General features: G+C 37.6%; 2 protein-coding genes and 1 long non-coding RNA gene across 3 annotated transcripts in view; all 3 read left to right on the top strand.

Moving 5' to 3' along the window:
* Positions 1 to 3,629: 3,629 nt before the first annotated feature.
* On the top strand, positions 3,630 to 6,012 carry LOC119189275 (unconventional myosin ID-like). The gene is made up of 4 exons (XM_037438447.1): positions 3,630 to 3,779; positions 4,376 to 4,595; positions 4,921 to 5,118; positions 5,725 to 6,012. Exons 1-4 carry the CDS (start codon positions 3,727 to 3,729, stop codon positions 5,995 to 5,997), a joined length of 744 nt encoding a protein of 247 aa, XP_037294344.1. The 5' UTR covers positions 3,630 to 3,726; the 3' UTR covers positions 5,998 to 6,012.
* A 3,412-nt stretch (positions 6,013 to 9,424) lies between these two features.
* LOC119189276 (unconventional myosin ID-like) overlaps positions 9,425 to 21,122 on the top strand; it is a 17,526-nt gene continuing 5,828 nt past the window's right edge. Inside the window, exons 1-4 of the mRNA XM_037438448.1 lie at positions 9,425 to 9,556; positions 9,798 to 10,094; positions 10,312 to 10,505; positions 11,092 to 11,261. Of these exons, the coding sequence (XP_037294345.1) occupies positions 9,986 to 10,094; positions 10,312 to 10,505; positions 11,092 to 11,261 (473 nt within the window). The 5' untranslated portion in view covers positions 9,425 to 9,556; positions 9,798 to 9,985. The remainder of the gene's footprint in view (positions 9,557 to 9,797; positions 10,095 to 10,311; positions 10,506 to 11,091; positions 11,262 to 21,122) is intronic.
* On the top strand, positions 16,471 to 19,610 carry LOC119189277. Its single transcript, XR_005112323.1, has 3 exons — positions 16,471 to 17,127; positions 19,183 to 19,288; positions 19,562 to 19,610. It is a non-coding gene; the product is annotated as an uncharacterized LOC119189277 (long non-coding RNA).

Raw genomic sequence — 21,122 nt, forward strand, 5'->3', positions numbered from 1 at the left:
AGGAACTTTGCACTATTACTTTCCATCAGATGATCAATATTCATAATTTTTTTTGCTATATTTCGTATTTTTTACGATAGTCTAGTGTCGTAATTGTTTTCATACAAATTTATATCGTCATCGAAGTAGAGTTTTACTACTTCGTTAACTCTTCTTTTGCCCTCTTGTGTCCTACCCTCATGAAATGTGTTTCTTATTAACTTTAACTATTAACGTTAACTCCACTTATGTCGTGTTAACAGCCTTAAATACGTTGCTGTCGGTAAATACATTTGTTTTAGTGTCCTCTTTGACCTTTCAGTAATTGAATATGAACGGAACTGTATGTGAGAACTCACCCTTGTTTACCGCTAAATGATTGAAAATATTAGCGAGTTAAGAGTAGAGTAAGTCACCCATAAATTATCTGTTTCTTATCATTGTATTATATATCAAAAGAGCAGCTGGGTCGTATTGTACATAGTGATCACCACGTCTCATAGATATTAAACACACAATACGAAAAAATATGGATGTGTCGGATTAAAGGAAATACCAATAGAAAATCCAAATCAATAAAATAGAGGAGGTTTGGAGATTTATCATATTCGTTTTGTTAAACTTGGCACCACTTTGCTGCGGTCTTTTGATTTTTTACCTGAAGGTTTTTATGACGTATTCACCATATTGATACTTTTTCATACGCCACATACGTTGACAATCATTTTGGCGACAAATTTCGGTCTTCTATATCGGAAATCTTTTAAAAAACTTTTAAAAGCCTAGTATAAAATTTCCTTCACACGACCCGATTGCAAATTCATTACGCAATGGATGGAGTGCATCCCGCATCCCGCGGGAATTAATGACACTTTTCCAGGATGGGATTTGTTAGTCGCGAACTAAATCTAGTAGCTACAGTCGTAAATCCTTTTTTTATATACTAAGTGGATTTTAGAGATGGGTCCACAAAGACAGCTAAGTTATCAACTGTAGCTACAGGAAATTTTGTTGACGTTGGTGATATTTTGTTAAAAAAAAGTTATGGTATTTGTAAGCTATAAAAACTCTGAGTGTTGACAGACGTACTGGTCGGTTGGTTGGTAAAATATTTGTGAAAATGTTGCTGTAGTCGGTGATATTTCATTTTATTTTAATCGAAGTTACTTCAGCATCCTAACAATTTTGACGTGCATTTACAGAATTTGGATAAAATATACACTGATACAGTCAGCGAGAAAATGGGAGATATACGCAAAATCGTGATAACTGAATGAGTATCGAATTAATTCAAGTTCAAGTTTTAGAAATACCCGAAAACAGACAACAACCAAGATGATGTTAGATCTTAGTCTCGTTATCTCCAGTTACAAACATTATGTTATGTGTCGTACGAGTAATAGAATTAGCAGTTACATCCTAAACAACATTAACAATGGACGTATTTGTAAACACGTCTCGCGGACCGGCATTATGTTTATACTATTAATCTATCAGAGAATCAAGCTTTTGGAAGGTCTAAGATAAGGTCTAATTTAAGACACATAATATTATGACAAATAGATATACAACGGAACGGATTCTTCGAAAATGTTTCGGTAAAGATTTGATATAGTAGATATTTTCGCTTGACGCCTGCATGACGCCATCAGAAGATGGCGAACATGGATGGCAGAACTTAGAAAGGTTCTAGGGTATATTTTTAAATCTTTTTTTTTTTTATTCGGACATGGCAGAGTAACCCCACTGCACCTGATGGTAACTGGAGTGGGGTCTAATAGAATGTCGACTGATGAGAAAAACAGTCGACACAGTTATGCCGGCCTATTGGAAACGGATATACATAGGCTCATCCCGGAACGCGACAGTTACGTGGGCCACTATGGCGGGTTTTAACAACTTGGCTTGTTAACAGCAAAAAAAAAATGATTACTGCATTTTTGATATTGGAAAGCCCCTACACGTTTAAAAGGAATGCTTGTGTAAATTAACACAAGAAATTCTAAACTCTTTTATCATATAATGAACATCGCGAGCTTTCCCCAAGATTTCCAATTTTCCTCACACTCATGTTCCTATAGATGTCATTAACATACTCCAGGTCAAGATTCCATTACCTTAGTTGTGGCTATTAAGATATTTAACAGAAAACCATTCGACGAACCATCACAATTTTACATTTATAACCAATAAAGAAGTTTCAATCAGTACAGCGCGTTATGATTTTACGGCGTACGCGCAAATCAATATTCGAAGAAACGATGTTCGTCGAGTTGTAAAATTGGCAACGGTTATTTGAAGGCAGCGTTGAGACCACCCGAGTTTCATGCAGTTTTTACCGACTGGCTTTTTTATTAAACGATAGGACGAGCAAGCAGCTCGCTTTAGCGAATGATTTTTATCGACCAGTCGAGAAGTCTGACGGTAACCGGAATGACTGTTCATAAATCGTAGTAAATCCACCTGCAGTTTGCATAACAAAGCATTAGTATTGCTCTGCACCCGTTATCTTCGTGACATTGCCTAATTATCGTAAAGCCAGTAGTTTTTCCCAACTGGAACTCGACAGTGGTTGTACTATCCGATGGGGGCAAAGATAGACATTCTTAACTTGCGTATAGATAGTAATCACCTCCTAGAATATTATTTTAATTGGATTGTGCCTTTGATGCAATTAATTGTCGCCATGGTCCAGCCGACAATCATGAAAGATTTCCCGGGTTGTGTCCCCATCAAAGACAATTAGCGTGGTGCTGAAATACTCGTATATTTCGATGTAGGATTTAACGTATTCAGAATATTTTAGTTAAAGAAGGAGACCAGAGAAGGAGAGAGAGAGAGAGAGAAGAGAGAGCATGTTGCCGAGTCGGAGCTCAAGTAAACAAAACTTACTTGTCAAAATCTGTCATATATTATGACTTAAGATATCATTTAGCTGGTGTTGTTTGTGTTTTAAATTGCGACTATTTTAAGATGCTGACATTTAATTGACAGCATCTCGGCTGATATCACACTTGAGAGCGAGTCTCAGATGCATCTATTAATACTGCCCTTGATGATTTAAAACAAGCTTAGTTGCTACCAACTAAAGAGTTAAAGTTTATTGTGGGTTTGAGATCGGAAGCCTTAAGACAGTTTCCTCACGGCTAATACTTAAGCAGAGAACCCTAATCCATTAATCACCGCAGTAATCGGTTTAGAGTTAATGCTCGTTCTCAAAGCAGTAATTACTCAAGTATCTAATAAAGTTTGTTGGTGGGAGTGTTTATTTTTTTATTTCTTAGGCCTTAAAAGAGCTCTAGGTGTTTGTTTTGTCATAATAACATTACATTTTTAATTTTTATTAAACCCGATAGTCTGGTGGTCATTAGGGCGCAGCGAGGATTAAAAGAGGAAAACACAGATGTATATATTTTTTTTTTATAAAAGTGCAACTATCTTTGATTTCAACGCAGTTTACGTGTGAGTGTGGTTCTGAGTTCAGTTCTCACGTTTGACATATGTTTGAGGATCAGTTGCTATTTATTGTAATTTTTGCCGGATATTGCGAGATGTGTACTTGTATTTAATTATAGGACGGATATATTGTACGAATGGATAGAATAGTTAGACCTCTGCCCACCTCTTCCGGGACAATTGAGAGCCGTGATCTTACGTTTGCAATTTTTTTTTGTACAGGGCAAGGATACGTGCGTATTGATATCTGGGGAGTCTGGCGCCGGGAAGACGGAGGCTTCCAAGTTCATAATGAAATACATAGCGGCGAACACCACACAGGTGCACAGGGAATATATAGACAGGTACCTATTTATTATAATTCATTTGTGTTTTTATAAATGAGTACCGTACCACTTTTTGTCTACAAAAACGCCTTTAAATTTATACAAGGCTACGTTTGATTTTACATACCCAAATGCTCTCAAATTAACGATAAATACTTTAAGAACTAAACATAAGAGGTTTACGCGAATGTTACACATTGTAATAAATCTATTTTACGGATTTTATTGCGGTTCCTTTATATTATAATTTTCTCCAGACGTTTCGAAGATTGCAGCCTTCATAGTCACGGAGGTGTTTGCACTACAATAGCTAAAATAATTCAAATAGAATTGTATAATTATAAAATATAAGTAGACATTGTGACTTAGACTTTTCGGACTAGCAACACTTCTGTACTCCGTGAACATGAAGGCTGCAAAGTCTTTAAAACGGCACAAAATTATTACATAAAACGGCGATTAAATCCGAAAAATACTTTTATTCCAATGATATATAGTTCTTTAGTCACACAGTGCTTGCATCATCGAAAAAAGTTTATAACTTGCAAAAATTCAATGCAATTTATAATCCAAAAAACGGTTTCATTAACAAACAAATGTCAACCTAATTACAGAGTAAAGAACGTTCTAATTCAATCGAACTCGATCTTGGAGACTTTCGGCAACGCGAAGACGACTCGCAACGACAACTCGTCGCGTTTCGGCAAGTACATGGACATCCACTTCGACTACAAGGGCGACCCGGTCGGCGGACACATCAGCAACTATCTTCTCGAGAAGAGTCGGGTGGTCGGCCTGCAGCCCGGCGAGAGGAACTTCCACGCTTTCTACCAGGTAATGAAGATGTTTTGTTAAGGATGTAAATGAGGATTGTGAGTTTAATGATTTATGTTTATGCGAATTATGACGTATAAATGAAACCTTCATGGTCACGGGAGGGATTGTCAGTCAGCCCTGTGACCGTGAAGGCTGTAAAGTCTTCGAAATGTTGGGAAAAATTATAATAATACATAAAAACAGCGATGAAATCCGAAATATAGTTTTATTTAAAATTATTTTTCTTTTTTTTTTTTTTAATTGTGTATGATGCTATGGCCAGGCTGTTATAAATATCCTGTAGTCCAACCTTTATAAATTTAGAAATATTATATTTTTGCAGTTGTTAAGCACGAACAACGCGCAAACGAAGAATTTCGGTCTATCGTCAAGCGCGGCGTACAAGATCCTGGGCAGCGAGAGGACGACGGCGCAGGATTCTAAACTTTATTCTGTTACCAACAGTGCCTTTACTGCTTTGGGCTTCAGCAGCTCTGTCGTCGAGGAGATATGGAATATCGTAGCTGGAGTTGTACTACTGGTAAGTATCAAGTATAGGTAGTTCTTTATAGTACATAATTTGGATTTTTTTAGTCTGGGTAGGCAAATGATTAGTGGCTGACTATCGCCCACAAACACATATTGTTTGAAGAATTGTTGGCAAGTTGAAATTGTAAAGCTTGAAGATAGGGCGAGGCGGATTATATGCTCTGGCAATTTTACTGATATGCGATATTTTGCAAAGCTGTATATGTAATGTCGGTTCTGGGTAGGGTTTCCAACTGTACTACGAGTATAATATATAGTATTGTACTATATTTTGGTCTGCGTACTATATTCTGTTAAAAAATGTATAGTACGCAAAAGTTTTATATTTTCAACACCTCAATTTAAGAAACAAATCCTTCATTTTAAAAATATATGGACGATCCTTTACATTAACTTTTGAGTGATGGGACAGTGTGTTCGAACTTTTATAGAAATAAATCAGTAACAAATATATAACATTTGTCTATTTTGTGCTTTTTCCAATAAAATACTACATTTCACCGAAAAATTGATGGCAACCCTAGCTCTACCGCTGGGTAAGGCAATTCTACCGACCTCGCCAACCTATACCAAATCAGTGACATATAATGTGTGTCAGGGCGAGCTGACGTTCAGCGAGTCTGCGGAGGGGCAGCTGTCGGTGGGCGGGCCGCTGCGTGCGTGCGTGCGCGCGCTGGGCGTGGCGGAGGCGGCGCTGCGCGCGGTGCTGCGCGCGCGCGTGCTGGCGGCGGGCGGCGAGCTCGTCAGCAAGGACCACTCGCTCTCCGACGCGCACTACACGCGCCTCGCGCTCGCCAAGGCCGCCTACGACCGCCTCTTCACATGGATTGTGCAGCAGGTGCATATAGGAATCTACTCACACACATCCTGAAACTCCGGGTTGATACTGAGCAGAAAAACTCAATATCACTGCCCGACCTGGGCTTTGAATCCGTATTCTATTAGTTATTGTGCTTTGTTGCAACATCAAACTATCAATTGGGCGTTGTGTTATCGTTGTTAACAATTTCATAGATGAAAATGTCTTCCTAAGTCCTCTCTAGAAATGTAAATGTGGGTCCTGAAAACAAACCTTCAGAAAAAAACGCAATTGGAAAAATAAGGGCTTCGATTGTCCATCACGAGTTATTACACTATACACTATACCCTGACACACAACAAGGGTAGTTATAAATCCAGCCGCTGAGGTCAACCAGTCATACCAATTCCCCAGATCAATAAAGCCATCGACGTGCCGTCTGGAACGTACAAGAACACGTTGATAGGCGTGCTCGACATCTACGGGTTCGAGATCTTCGAGACGAACAGCTTCGAGCAGTTCTGCATCAACTACTGCAACGAGAAGCTGCAGCAGCTGTTTATTGGTAATTAAAGTTTATTTATGTTAAATACTCTATTTTAAAGACATATGATTTTTTTTTTATAATTTATGAATGAGTAATTATTTCGTGGTCCTTCGAGCCTGATTAGGTACTATTTTTTCTATCGAATTATTGTAATTCTGTTAAAATAACTACATTTTAGTTATTATAAAGTTTTTAAAATTCATTGCAAAATTTTTCAACCACATCTAAATAATTGAAGAGATAGATGAATGAGTTGTTACTATTTATAATCTAAAACACCAAACCACTAACAAACTCTCACCATCAATTAAATTTTCTTCAGAGCTGGTGCTGAAACAAGAGCAGGAGGAGTACGCTCGCGAGGGTATCCAATGGACTCCCATCAAATACTTCAACAACAGGATCAGTCTGCGAATTGATCGACGCGCCACATCAGGGCATCATCGCCATCATGGACGAGGCGTGCCTGAATCCTACCAAGGTAACAAGGCGCCCTAAGGGTTCAGTAGTTGAGGGGTTTGAGGGCTGAGCCACGACCTCGCTGATCCGAGTTTTAGTGAGGTGTGGCGAGCGATAAGGACTCATGTATGAGAAAGTATGCGCACACGACATGAGTCGTCCCCTGAGCGGTAGTAAGAGCGAGTGAGACAGATATACAAAAGGGGAAGAGGATTCATGTCCGACACAGAGCGGTGCGGATAGCTGCGACCTGACTTACTCCCTATTCTGCACACCTAGCGTTTGACCATGCCGCCGCGATCGGCTAAGAGTCGTAAGGGTGTATCTGAACATGCTCTTTGACTGTTTCTTCCTTCGAACCAACCTGTTCCATCCTTGTGGTTATTATGTCGAAATAATCCTACGTAAATTAACAATGGTCTTTTTGATCCTCAGATATCTGACCAGCAGCTGCTGGAAGCGATGGACAAGCGTCTGAACGGGCACAAACACTACACCTCGCGGCAGCTCTGCCCCACCGACAAGAAGTTGAAGCACGGCGTAGACTTCAGAATCACGTAAGTGTGCTGGATGAGTAGATGTAAGTGAAGGGGTGAGTGATTGAGAGAATGTGGGAGTGAATGTCTGAGTGAGAGACTGGAGGAGTCAAATGAAAGAGTGAGTGATTTTAACTACTGTGTGATAAGCTTGAGTTTATAGATGTACAAAAACGTGGGTACGGATTACTCGATGGAGAGTGAGTAAAAAATCGATATGAGAATACAAATGGTAGAGAAAGTTTAAGTGATAGAGGCTGGAAATAAGCAAATGAACGGGGCCGAAGAACGTAATAAGATCTTTAGGAGTTGATAGTAAAAAAACAATTATAGCAGCCTTTTATTATAAAAAAAAACCTGTGGCCTGCTGGTCAACATATGTCTCTACTACTGAGATGCCTTAGGCCAGATGTTTTGGAAATAAATAGTTGTATAAATACAGTTATTGATGTGAGAGAAAAATAGTGTGCGAGTGCGTACGTGTTCATACGTGTACGTGCGTAAATGCGTACGTACGTGCGTACATATTAATTTAAATGAAATAATAATGTATTGTTGCGGACAGGCACTACGCGGGCGACGTGACGTACGCGGCGACCGGTTTCATGGACAAGAACAAGGACTCGCTGTGGCAGGACCTCAAGCGGCTGCTGCACAACTCAGAGAACCGCTCGCTCGCCGACATGTGGCCCGAGGGCGGCACCGATATACAGACGGTAAGCACGCGATGCATGGGTACATCATGGAGGCTGTTTCGTGGTAAATAGGAAAACTAGCTAACAAAGTGTTCTCTATCTCTTGAAATAGTGGAGCTATAATCGATCTTTAAGAGGCATTTGGATTAGGTAAAGGTGGGAAATTCATGGGGCCTTACGCATTATTAGGACTACATTACATGGTCGCCGAGCTGGTTCATCTATATCGTGAACAAAACCGGAATTATAAAAAAAAACGCATTAATATTTTGACTACCTTTCTTACCTTTTTTCAAATGGTATTTTTTTTTGTAGACGTCCAAGCGTCCCCCCTCGGCTGCGACGCTGTTCCGCAACTCGATGTCAGCGCTGGTGACGGGTCTGCAGAGCAAGGAGCCGTTCTACGTGCGCTGCGTCAAGCCCAACCCGCTGCAGACGCCCAACGTGTGGGACGACCAACTGGTACACGTTTTTTTTATTTACGAGTTTTTATTCGACGGATTTCAAAAGCAACATAGTCTTTAAACTAATAGAGGATATAAGCCGTAGTGTAATTTGAGCACTGGTGTTAGAAGTGGGGATATGTATAAGATTATTTATAAATTGATTTTTCAGATAAAAGTGTAACACGTTATTTAGTTTGTAATAACTAGAACTAAAAATTTTATTGACAATCTTAGGCAACAATATTCTTGTTATATGAGCGCTAAAATTCACACCACAAACATGCAGATCTGTGTAATACATTTTTATAGTAAATTATATTTTTTTAAATAAAAAATAAATCTAATCCACAAAATAATTAAGATTACTTTACTATATGACTCACTGGTTATTTCCCCGTCAGGTGCGTCACCAGGTAGCGTACCTGGGTCTAGTAGAGAACGTGCGCGCGCCGCGCCGGGTTCGCGTCGCGACAGCGCTACGACCGCTTCCTCAAGCGCTACAAGATGCTCGCAGTACACCTGGCCCAACTTCCGCAGCGGCGCCGACCGGGACGCGGTCGTGGTGCTGCTCAGGGACCTCAGGGTCGAGGATGTGCAGTTCGGACACACCAAGCTCTTTATTAGGTAACATTGAATTTTATACTTGGACAGCAAAATGATCCCTTTGCACCTGGTAATTAGGGATATATAAGGAAGTAGATTCGTTTGCATTAAATCTGTCAATTCAATTCTAATTTTGAAAGGGTTATATTTTTGTAATAAGTTCTGACTAATATACCTATGTGATGTCCCACAGGAGCGCCAGGACCCCTGCATCGCGCTGGAAGCCGCCCGCGCGGAGCTGATCCCGTCGATCGTGATCCTGCTACAGAAGCTGTGGCGCGGCACGCTCGCGCGCATGCGCTACAAGAAGATGAAGGCCGCATACGTCATCTACAATGCTTGGAAGTAAGTGCAAATTATAATCAATGTTTTATTCGCCATTAATTTCTTTTGGGATTATTTGTAATTTTCACTTAATAAAACATAGAATCATGTGATATATTGTGAATTTGTACGTCAAATATAGTATAGAACCGTGTAAGAGCGATCCTGCGATTTCTGTGGTGCTGTATTAGTGGATTATTGCTCCACGAATAGCCACTCGACTAATTTGCTCTCAATATTAACTTGTAATATTAATTGACAGACGCTACCGCTACCGCCGCTACATCGCCCAACTGCAGACGGAACTACAGCGCAACCGCGGCGTGATCAAGCACTGGCCCCCCTCCCCGCGGGGGGTGGCGGCGCCGCTGCTGTACGGCGCGTACCAGCCGCTGGCGCGCCTACAACACGCTGCGCGCCGTGCCGCGGGACCAGTGGCCGCAGCTCAAGATGAAGATCAGCGCCGCCGCCGCGCTCAAGAGCAGGAGGGCGCACTGGGGGGCTGACAGGCTGTGGCTGGGAGACTACCTGGCCAGGGACGAGTACAATGCTAGGGCAGGTTCGTACTATTGTGCATTATGAATTCTAAATATCTTCATGTGTATGACATAAGGAAATGTGTGATTTACATACATGATTAACGAAATAGGCTCTTACCTTGTCTAGTTTAAAACAAAATAAAATAATTACTTTTTGCACGTATATTTGTAATATAAATTTTTGGTCCTTCGAACCAGATTTATCTTACCATACTAAATGCTATTCCCTGCTCTCAGGTGTGTACAAGGCGCAGATCGCGAGCATGCAGAAGTCTCAGCAAGTCTCTCGCGCGTTGTTCTCGTGCAAGATCCACAAGTTCAACCGGTTCAACAAAGCGGCCGAGCGTTGCTTACTCGTCACAGATTCTGCCATCTACAAACTGGACGCGCACAGCTTCAAACCGCTCAAGAAACCGACACCTATTACTGACGTGAGTAATTTTTTTTTGGAGTTTTGTGGATGTAGGGTCAGTATAGTAATAGGGGTATAGTGTCCGTGAAATTTAAAATTAGTAAATTTTTCGATGTGTCGATGTATTCACCTTATTATGGTATTCATGAGCTGTCAAGTAAAAAATCTAAAGAATCTTAGTAATATTATAAATGCAAAAGTTTGTGACACAAGGATGAATGTATGGATGTACGTATGTTTGGTCCTGTTTCACGAAAAAACTACTGAATGGATTTGGATTAAACTTTACAGTAATATTGGTTACACATCAGAATAACACATAGGCTACAATTTATAATGATTTTGTATAATTTGGTCATAATATACCGATACATATCAAGTAAGTTGGAAAAAAATATCCCTGTAACGCTCCTTCACGCGGGCGAAGCCGCGAGCAAAAACTAGTAAATTATAGAATAGGCACAATAAGGATGTTAATTATAATAATATTTTTTAAAGCGAAGGCTTTGTATGTCCTAAAAAATGTTTATGCTCTAGCAACACTCGATAATAACTTATCGTAATAACATCAGCTAGTAACACTACAATTAAACATATTGTTTCAGGTCGGCGCTATCCGCATAATGAGCACCGACGTGCAGCTCGTGGTGATCAGCATACCGTCAGCGAAGAATGACCTGGTGGTGGGGTTGGTGGTGCCGCAACCCTCGCCGCCCACCGCCAAGCCCGACCTCGTGGGGGAGTTGTTAGGCGTGCTGGCGAATAGATATCACATGTATGTATTTGTGTAGTTGTGGAGGTTTTTGTTATAGAAGCATAACTATGTGAAAAATTTAGATTATATCAATGTTATAACAGTAAGTTTAAATAATCACTGAAGCTTCTTGCTGATTCGAGTTTTCAAATTATTTGATCAATTATAAGGTATTTTAGTGCTAAGTTACTTTTATCTCGAAAACGGTCTGTCGTATGAGCTGAGTCGTGAGTCAAAGCTATATATTAAAAATAAATGGTCTTCTAACGCATTTGAGTCTGAAATCTGAATAGATCTAAAAAATCGATAGTTGTAGCGATGCAACTCGTGACTATCTTCAAGCTATACGGATCAACTCATAATTGTAGTATGTATTAAAGTGCTTTAGTGAATTTAAAAATATATCCTTGTCGCAGGCTCACCAACTCGGAGGTGTCGGTAGAGGTAGAGAGCGGTGCGACGACGCGCTGCACGTTGGCGTGGCGCACGCGCGCGCTGCAGCTGCGCCCCGCCACCTCGCCCGCCTCGCCCACAGCCCGCCCACCTCGCCGCCCTTCACGCATGCGCACGACGTCATCACATACCACCCGCCTCGGCGCGGGCGTGAGGGCTGCTCCACATGTTGCACCTGTTGTATTGCTGGACATTAAATTTAACACACGATATGAAATGAGGTGAGATGACAAATGTTTACAACCTTAATTAACAATAAAAACTTAGTCTCGCCGCTTCGCCTGCGTGGAATTTGGATTATGACAAATATATACAAAATTATCATATGTTCAAGCTTACAGAAACGTGGATCAGATTTTTTTTTCAACACAAATATATAAGTGCAAAATATTTTTTTAAGAACTGATATACAATGTGCATGATGAGTTAGTGAGTCTAACTTGAAATGTGCGGATTTGATACAATGAATCGAATAGTCATTAGTCGATTGTAAATATTTTAATTAATCGATATACAATATAATCCGTGCAACTGCAGGAAATATAAAAAAAGTTATGTGTTTTTTTCCGAATAGAGCAAATCTACAATTTGTAAATCGATGCATTTATGCGTACAAAAATAGTGTAAAAACCACTTTTAATACATAATATAACACATTTTTTGATAATGGTGAAAAATTCATCACACTCAAATATTTGTTTACAATATTTGCGAACCAAAGGCCTTGAGTATTTGCTGATATCTAGATTCCTAGCATTAGAGCATGTATTAATTGTTAACGATATTATAATTATTAAATTCTATTAAAATATCACAGAATATTATCTTCACAAATAATAATCAAGGACGATACTTAAAACTTCTTTATTTATATATGTCCAATCGTCATCAAAGTTTTTGACCGATCTGAAGTTGGTAATAATTCACGATCAAGTATTGTTAGAATGTAAAGAGAAAAACTAAGCAGCTAACTTCAGACTGGCCATCAAAACTTATGTCAAATATGGAATTCTAATTTAAATATTTCATATTAAATATGTTGTGAATAACTATAATGAGTTTTAAGTTATATAACTGTTATTTTACAACCGTTATAACGAAGTGCTATTAATTGTAAACCGAAACGCCTTACATTAGAGTGATATGTTAGGTTTAATTGTTAATGCTTTTAAAATTAGGAACCCCCTATAAACGTTTATTGGCATTATTTGGCTCAGTGAGTGACGAATCAGCTGTGAAACCAGCTGCAGTCACTGGTTCGATATCCGCTAGAAAAATATATCAGGAAATGTTTTTTTTGTATTTGAATGATACCCACCACATAAGCGTAGTATCTTAGTTATATTTTTTATATATTCTAAAGATTGCTTGAGATGCATTTGTTTTCAAATGAAACAATGAGATTACAATGCAAAATACATTATGTACACAAATTTCTGCCGATGAACGTTTATGTTGGGGAAATAGTGTATTGTTAAGGAAAGTGTGTCTGCACATTGATGATTTTTAGTGGACTAGCTTTCGCTCGCGGCCCTGTCCGATTTATTTTTAATCAAAAGGATGTTTAGGCCATATTTAGGATATCTACTTTCAAGATACCAAATTCTAATAAAATTGATTTAAAATATTAAGTACTTTTGCATTTATAATATAGATATAGAAGTATGTATATTGTATATTCTACCTGCAAATTTTTATTCTAGAAAATTCATTGCCATTGGATTATTAGAATCAAATAGTTCGCCTAATGTTAATTTATTCGATGATAGTTTGAAGAAAATCAATTAAAAATATTATTTTTATTATTTAAAATGTTAATTCGACTTTAATGTAAAAAAAAAATCGTAAATAAGTGCCTAAAAATATATCCTTAACAATTTAATGCCTACAAAAACATCACGTTATTTGTAAATAAACAAAGATTTCATAATAAAATAATATTAAGTATTATTAGGGGCGTGTTTTATGCTCAAATTGTGAAAATATTTAGTTATGTGCATTTTGTTCGAAGTATTCCTATGTCCGGAAGAGATTTCAAGTGTTTGAATCAATTTTTGACGCAATAATAAATAAATGTTTGTGAAATTTTGATTCACATTTCAGTAAAACTATTTTTCGGATTTTATAAGGCTCTCTTGTTTTATTTTCAATCGACATTTCGAAAGGGCTAAAATAATGATATAAAACACCGTCACAAAATCTGAGTAATCGTTTTATTTCAATATATATTCGCGTAAACATAAGAAATCATTATTTAAATTTTACTCAATTATGTCATAGTGAATATAAAATAATTTTGGAAAATAAGTTCAAAGTGTAGTTTTGTGAATATTTCGAACAATGATTTTAGTTTGTTACATTTGATTCAATTTTCATTGATTGACATTGTATAATTTATTTTTTGATTGTGATTTTATAGTTTTTAATGTATAGAAATTATGTTTTAACACAGTGATTTAATTACAAATGTAGTTATTTATTTTTAGGTCAGTACTAGGTTATTTGTTACAACGAAATATGCAGAGGTTCCCAACATTTTTCAAACTCAACTCAAATTATAAAAGTATAGGGGTTTGATTTTATGTCTATATAATTTATTAGAATTGGTTGTATAGATATAGAAGAATATATTCATCGCGCACAAGTATAGAATATAGAAGAATATATTCATCGCGCACAAGCAATATAACTAAGTTTTATGCAAACCAAAATAACATACTCTTGTAAACCCCTGTTATAATTGAGTTTAGAGCAGAGTTAATGATTACCTTGCGATAGTTCATCATACATGTTAACATACTCCAATCAATGTATTTTGTAATAATTAAGGAAAGACGAAATACTAAAGTAACCAGTTAGGAAGACCGCATAATTCTTGTGATCGTAGAGTCCATCTGTTAATCACTTTTTGTAACCTGCAGTATATTTATCATAATAGTTATCGTGTAACTAAAGAAAACTATTTTAGACTTTTCGCGATCCTTTTGAATGGAAGCTATGTCCCCAAAGATATCTTAAAAAGTATAGAGTTCTTAGCACGCACTATTTGGAGACTCGTAATAATGTTTGGGAAGTTTTCATATTTTTTAGCGTTGAATGACGAGACGAGCTTGCCGTTCGCCTGATGGTAAGCGATATGACCGCCCATAAACAGAAACACCATCCAACACCTTGAATTACAAAGTATTGTTTGGTATTCCACTGCGCTCGTCATCCTAAGGCATGAGATGTTACGTCTTATTATGTCCAGTAGTTTACTACGCGTGAATTACATTTTACTTGTCGTTTCTTCCTATTGGTTTAAACATATCAGCTCTTTTACATGAAACTTCAACGTCAAGAATGGGTATGTATGCGTATTGAACGATTTTTCGTTTGATTTGTTAGGTTTACTATACTTTTTAATATTGACGCTCCCCTGTCTTTTTGTGTCGAGGGGTGACGGCTTTGGGAACCTCTGCGCAATGATTACGCGAGTGAGTGTAAATAAGTGTTATGTTCATGTGTTTCGGACGTGCCTTGTCGTGGTGCCATGAGATTTGTATTTAATACAGTAATTATATGTTTATTTGTTGTTTTATTTCTTAAATAACTTTGTGTGTTTGATCTATGTTCTTGGAAAGTTATAAGTAAATTGCAAATGTCTTAAAATGATGATAACTTTTTCTGATATCTGGTTTTCATGGAACTAGGTCTAGGTAGCTCCCAAACATGCTCTGTCGATTTATGAAAACTTCATGAAAATGTGTTTAGTTTCCGAGATGTGCACTAACAATCAGACTGAAAGAAAAAAATCGCTTAATCGTGCTCTATTTCATTTGTTTAATTACCCCCTTGCGTATTTTATTACTTTTAACAAAATATTTATGTGAGAAATTGTTGCGTTCTAACGAATTATTTGATGAATACCTTTAAAAAGCTAAGGTATTCTTTGTTGAAATTTTATTTATTTCCCAATATGGTATAAACATTGTAATTTTTTTTTCATTTTATATTCAGAGTAGCACAATGTATTTGAAAACGAGAATCCAATACCAATACACAACTTTTAATTTTTCAGTATTCCAATAATATTTAATCAAGTTTCTTCAACATAATATCATGACATAAATATGCTAATCTGTTAAATGTTAATTAAAATCAAACGTACAAATCATACACTATGACTAATTATATAAGCCAAATTAACTATAACAATATGCCAATTAGGTGTACAAATTAGTTGCTCGGGAGAAATTACGCGAGCATTCACATGTTGGTTGAGATTTAATAAGATTTTATTTAAGGTTAGATCAAAGGCAAATACGTATTTGGCAGGGTTAGTTTGGTGGTAAAGTTTATTCTTATGAGAGGCCAACTTTTATAAAAGTGAATCCCTATTAGCCGAAATTTGGCTACGGTAGCCTATCTCGACGGAAATCAGCCAGGTACGCAGGAGATATAGTACCCCGGGGCCGTCCCGTATGCGCCGAAGACGGCCACCGCCGGTTTTGGTTGGTATGCCGTTGTAGGGTATATAGGGGTTAGGGAATCGTTCCAATGCTCGCTCGGATGATGCTACACTCCTGAATGTCGACATTGGGCCGTAAGACCGGTGAAACCAACAACAATTCCACTGACCCTCCAAGTGGTGGTTGCGGACGCGTTTTTTCCCCGCGAAAAAAAGTAAAGTACCGCGTCAAGAAAGGACAGATTGGTTGAGTGCCGGAAATAAAATACGGATTAACAAACAGATCAGCATCTAGTTAGAGCGATCGTTTGGAAGAATATTCTAAATTTACTTAGAAAGAATATTTCAGGATTAGACCTGGAATATAATTATCGACCAATATTCTCAGAGATTTAGTAAAAGATAGACTTTATACTTCAAAGGGTAGGCAGAGTTGCACCAATTATACGAGTGGTTATTTCGGCCTCAAGGTGTAAGTTGCAAGCACTGGTATTGTCATCAAAGAAAATTTTGGTAAAGATATTTGATACTATTAAAAGAATAATAATAATTTATTTCAAGGAAATTATTCTCTATGAAAAGCAGGATCCTCTGAGGTTCCGAAACATGCCTACTCAATATGAAATATAATTTAAATTAATTCATTGTGTTGAAAAAGTAGAGCGCCGAATATGACTGATTTTTAGGATATATTTTTGTTCGCATTAAAGCCAGTTCTGGAGCCAAAAGGTATCCATAGTATTCTAATAAAGGCTTTACCAACATTATCAAAGCACTAGTCTCTGAAATTACATCCTGCATCCAAACTGTACCTCTATAACATAGTAATAAATATGAATTTTGAGTGTATCGTTCCTAGTAGTTACAGGGGGATGTTTTGCACGCAGCTTGCAGGGGAGGTATATAAGGGTAGGCGGGCGGTGTTGACCCCAGTCTCACGCGGCGCATCCCCAGGGTCGGTACAGCGGGACCTCCGGCGTTCAGGTAATTCTGTTACCACTAAAAATTATTTTATACCTTTGTATAGTTTTCAATGGGCGAATTTTATGCAAATCGGGTTAATTTGATGTTTTATTGGAATATTGTGTGTAAATTACATTGATTTATGGCTTAACAATTAGTGACATCACGCGTAATTGACTAGGTTTGAATAATTGCATCGATCGTTATGTATCACATCGTAACGTACTAGGGCTTATGCGTGAAGTTCAGAATTCGACTCTCAGGATGGGCATTCATTTGTGTGTCCCGGGAAACTGTCCGGTAACGCGATAGCCTTGATTTTCTGATACTTGTTGCACTAACACTATGTTGCGACTCGGGGCTTTTGACGTGGGCCTATGTATATGTAAATGATCACTGTGCAGTTGATAAGTTCGTATTGACCTTTAAAGCAATGATTTTATTATGCGTAATTGTATTTTAGTGTTAAGACAAGGTCACGTACTAAGTGAACTCTGAGCGTATATTTAGAAGTCTTTTCTATATTGTTATGAATAGGAAAAGTTAAATTTAATCGTAGGTAATAGATAGTCTTCGAAACTTTTGTTCTGATTGTAATATTTTCACAAATAACAAACTACAGTATCCCTAAGTACAATAAGTTATTCCTTATTTCAGGATTTTAATTTAATGTGTACAGAGTTGTTAGTAAAGTTTAGTAAAAACTGATAAAAAATTGTTTATAAATGAGCTTATGGCGTATACACAAGGCGAGATATTTTTCTAATGCATATTTAAACTACTCTAACCTTCTAACACATTTACGATGCCAAAATGTATCCTCGCGAGAGTGATTCGACGCTTGACCTGTACAAATATAGTAAATTCACTTTGTTGTACAAATATAGCATCTCCTTATAAAAGAGTAAATTTCGAGCTTAGGCTACTATAAGAGTTAACAAAATGCATAGCAACGTAAATGTAAAATTGCCTTCATACCTCCTCTATGCCACCTACATCACGTTTAATGCATTCTTCGTGAACCAATCTATTTGTTCGACAGAATAAATCAATACAGAGAACGCCTTCAAGATATTATAGTCGTGGATTGTTTAGACGTAGAATATGTTATTGCTATTACTGAAAGCGTAGGCGCTTTTGCGTCTTCGTTGATACGAGATTGAGATGTAGCAAAACAAATAAATTCATAAAATTGTTGTAACAATATTTTTGTTTTAAATATAAGTTAAAGCCTAATAGATGACAATTTTTAAAATTGGAACAAAATAATTACAATTATAATTTTTAAATGTGATAAGTGTGACGTATTTACCATAATTAACATAACCTTGTGATTGTTGTTATACTTGTTCGTTTGGTTGGTTTATTGGAAAGTTGCATACCTACCCAATGAACTTCTCGGTTCAATTCCGGGTACATGCAATAATGAGTTTTACGTTCATAAAAACAAGGTACCTACTGCACGACTTATAAATACCAACTTTTCCATAAGTATCAAGAATTATGGAATGCTGAGAGGCTTTTTGGTATTTTGCATATTTTAGATAGCAGTCTGTAAGTTTTTACCTCAAGTTGTTGATTTTATGTGAAATAGTGATACTATCCTAGAGCCAGCCCATAATAGACAAATTCTATATATGCCTCCACTTTTAAACTATAAGTAAGTACTTATTAAAATATATAATGATACCAGCCCTATATATGTACTTCCCATTGCTGAAGGGGTTTAAGCCTTAGTCCACCATGCCAGCCTAGTACGGGCTAGCGGACCCCACATAATTTTAAAATTCTTATAGGGTATTCTCAGGTATCTACGTTTCTCCACAAACTTTTCATTTAGCATTAAAAGCGAATATATAGGCTACTTTAATTAAGTAATAATGACATATTCTCATGTACCTTGACTTATCATAAGTTAACTATGTTCGCCTACGTGATGAATAAAGCATTTTATATTATTTTTTAATGATGGTGGTAAACAATACACACGTAACTTCGAAAGTGAGTTACAGGCCTTCGTCTCGGCATTCAGTTCCAGTTCATTACCATCCTAAGATAATTTTGATCTAATTTCAGAATGTTGCACATCCGAGGCGCGCTGTGTGTGGTCTGGGCTTGTGTATTTATGTACCAAGCTTCTGCGTACCCCTACGAGCTTGGCGATGACCTAGATCGTAACCTGGTTTGTATTTCACTATAATTCTCAATATATGTGGACGGAAATATGTGAAACTTTGTAAATGTAATTTCGAATGTTTTTTATATGCCTTTCTTATATAGATATCTACTACGTCTTCGGTTTCGTGGCAGCTTTTGTAGGCTTTTAGAGTATCTGAGTTTAAAGAGCAGGTAGTGCAAGACTTTGAATGGGGTTTGTTTAGTTAGTTGGTTTAGTATGAATTCATAATCCAAGTCTCTGAGTTCAGTACTATGTGTGACTGTTTTAATTTTTCAGGATATAAATTATATTGACATTGGGCCGCCGCCAATGAAACTCGAGGATCAACGGAAGATTATCTACTTTACAAATTCATCCAATCACTCAGAACTGGTGACAATGACATACCCCAACTTCAGGACGGGTAAGACAATAGTATTTCCTTTTGTAATAAAATCAAGATAATTTGTATAATAATAAATATCTACTGCTATGTAATATACAAGATGTTCATTGCTAAACATAGGCTTGCCCTAAAGTTACTTACTACGTTTCTACGCCACAACAAAAAGTTTGCTAATCACATATAAATTACAACTGGCCTTAAGAACACCTTTGTTGGTGGTAGGATATATTTTATATATCAGATAGCGACCACCGCACACAAGGTGTTAAAACACGCTATATTGGCCAACGTAAGTGACGCGTTCCGAGATCAGCGTGTGTATATCCGGTTTTAACAGACTGGCAGGGTTGTGTCGACTGCCAAAGGATAATCATCCCTCGTCAATCGACGTTCTATTGGACTTCACTCCGCTTACCATCAGCTGCATTGGAGTCACTTTATCATGCTCGTCGACAATGTACCGAACTCTATGGTTGATGACGACCTGCTTCCTATCATGAAGAGGGTGCCCGCCCAGAGACCAGCCACTACGGAAAAACCGAAAGACGGACCGGTAATCAAGCCCCTAAGGAAATGGCATGGCAGGAAACATGGTGAGGTTCAGAGAAAGTAATATATTTATTAAAGTAAAGATATTTCTTTACGGTAACACTGAAGTCTTAGGTTCGAATCCCGGATCAGACAAAGTAGTATTGGGTTTTTCTCCCCAGTATTAGCAAGGAGTCTGGAATTTGCTTCCAAAATGCGGATAGCCTCGTCCCCTTTCAGATCATGGGACGAAATTCACTCGGGGAAAAATGAGTGCAATAGTTGCGCCTCTGCCTACACCTTCGGAGATAAAAGACGTGAGGATGTGTGTGTCAGTATCTCCAATACGGCAATCCTATCTCCCGTACCTTTCTTTCTTGGTAAAATGACGAGTATAAGCATTACTCGCAGTAATTGTGTTTAGAGAAATAATCACCAACTGTCTACCACTTCGTGAACGTCATCACATGAATTCCTGTGACGATAAATTTACCTACTAAATCCTCCTTGGGGCATATTAGTATCCATTTTTTTTTTTTTAAAAAAAGTGCCACGGGGATTTAAATTGTATTCACCATCAGGAACACACATTTCTTTAAAAACTCAATACCTCCAGTATGTGGGGTTATTAACATTTTAATTGGATTGCGGCTTCTAGAATTACTTCTCGTTAAAAATTCACGCAGGTTGCACGAGAGCAAAAGCAGTTTACGGTAGTGTGTTCTACGCAACTTAATATAGAAAACAAGTTGGTACACGGCTATTTTTGTGTTATTACTTATTACATAATTGATTTCTCTTTACAGACCAAAAATTGGGTATGCTACTTCAAACTCTGCAGTTTCCGCTTACCGGAGAAGTGAATGATTTGACGACAAACGCAGAAGGTATAACATCTGATTATATATATAAGTACACTTGTTA

Source organism: Manduca sexta, chromosome 14 (genome assembly GCF_014839805.1).
Source record: "Manduca sexta isolate Smith_Timp_Sample1 chromosome 14, JHU_Msex_v1.0, whole genome shotgun sequence".
NCBI lineage: Eukaryota > Metazoa > Arthropoda > Insecta > Lepidoptera > Sphingidae > Manduca > Manduca sexta.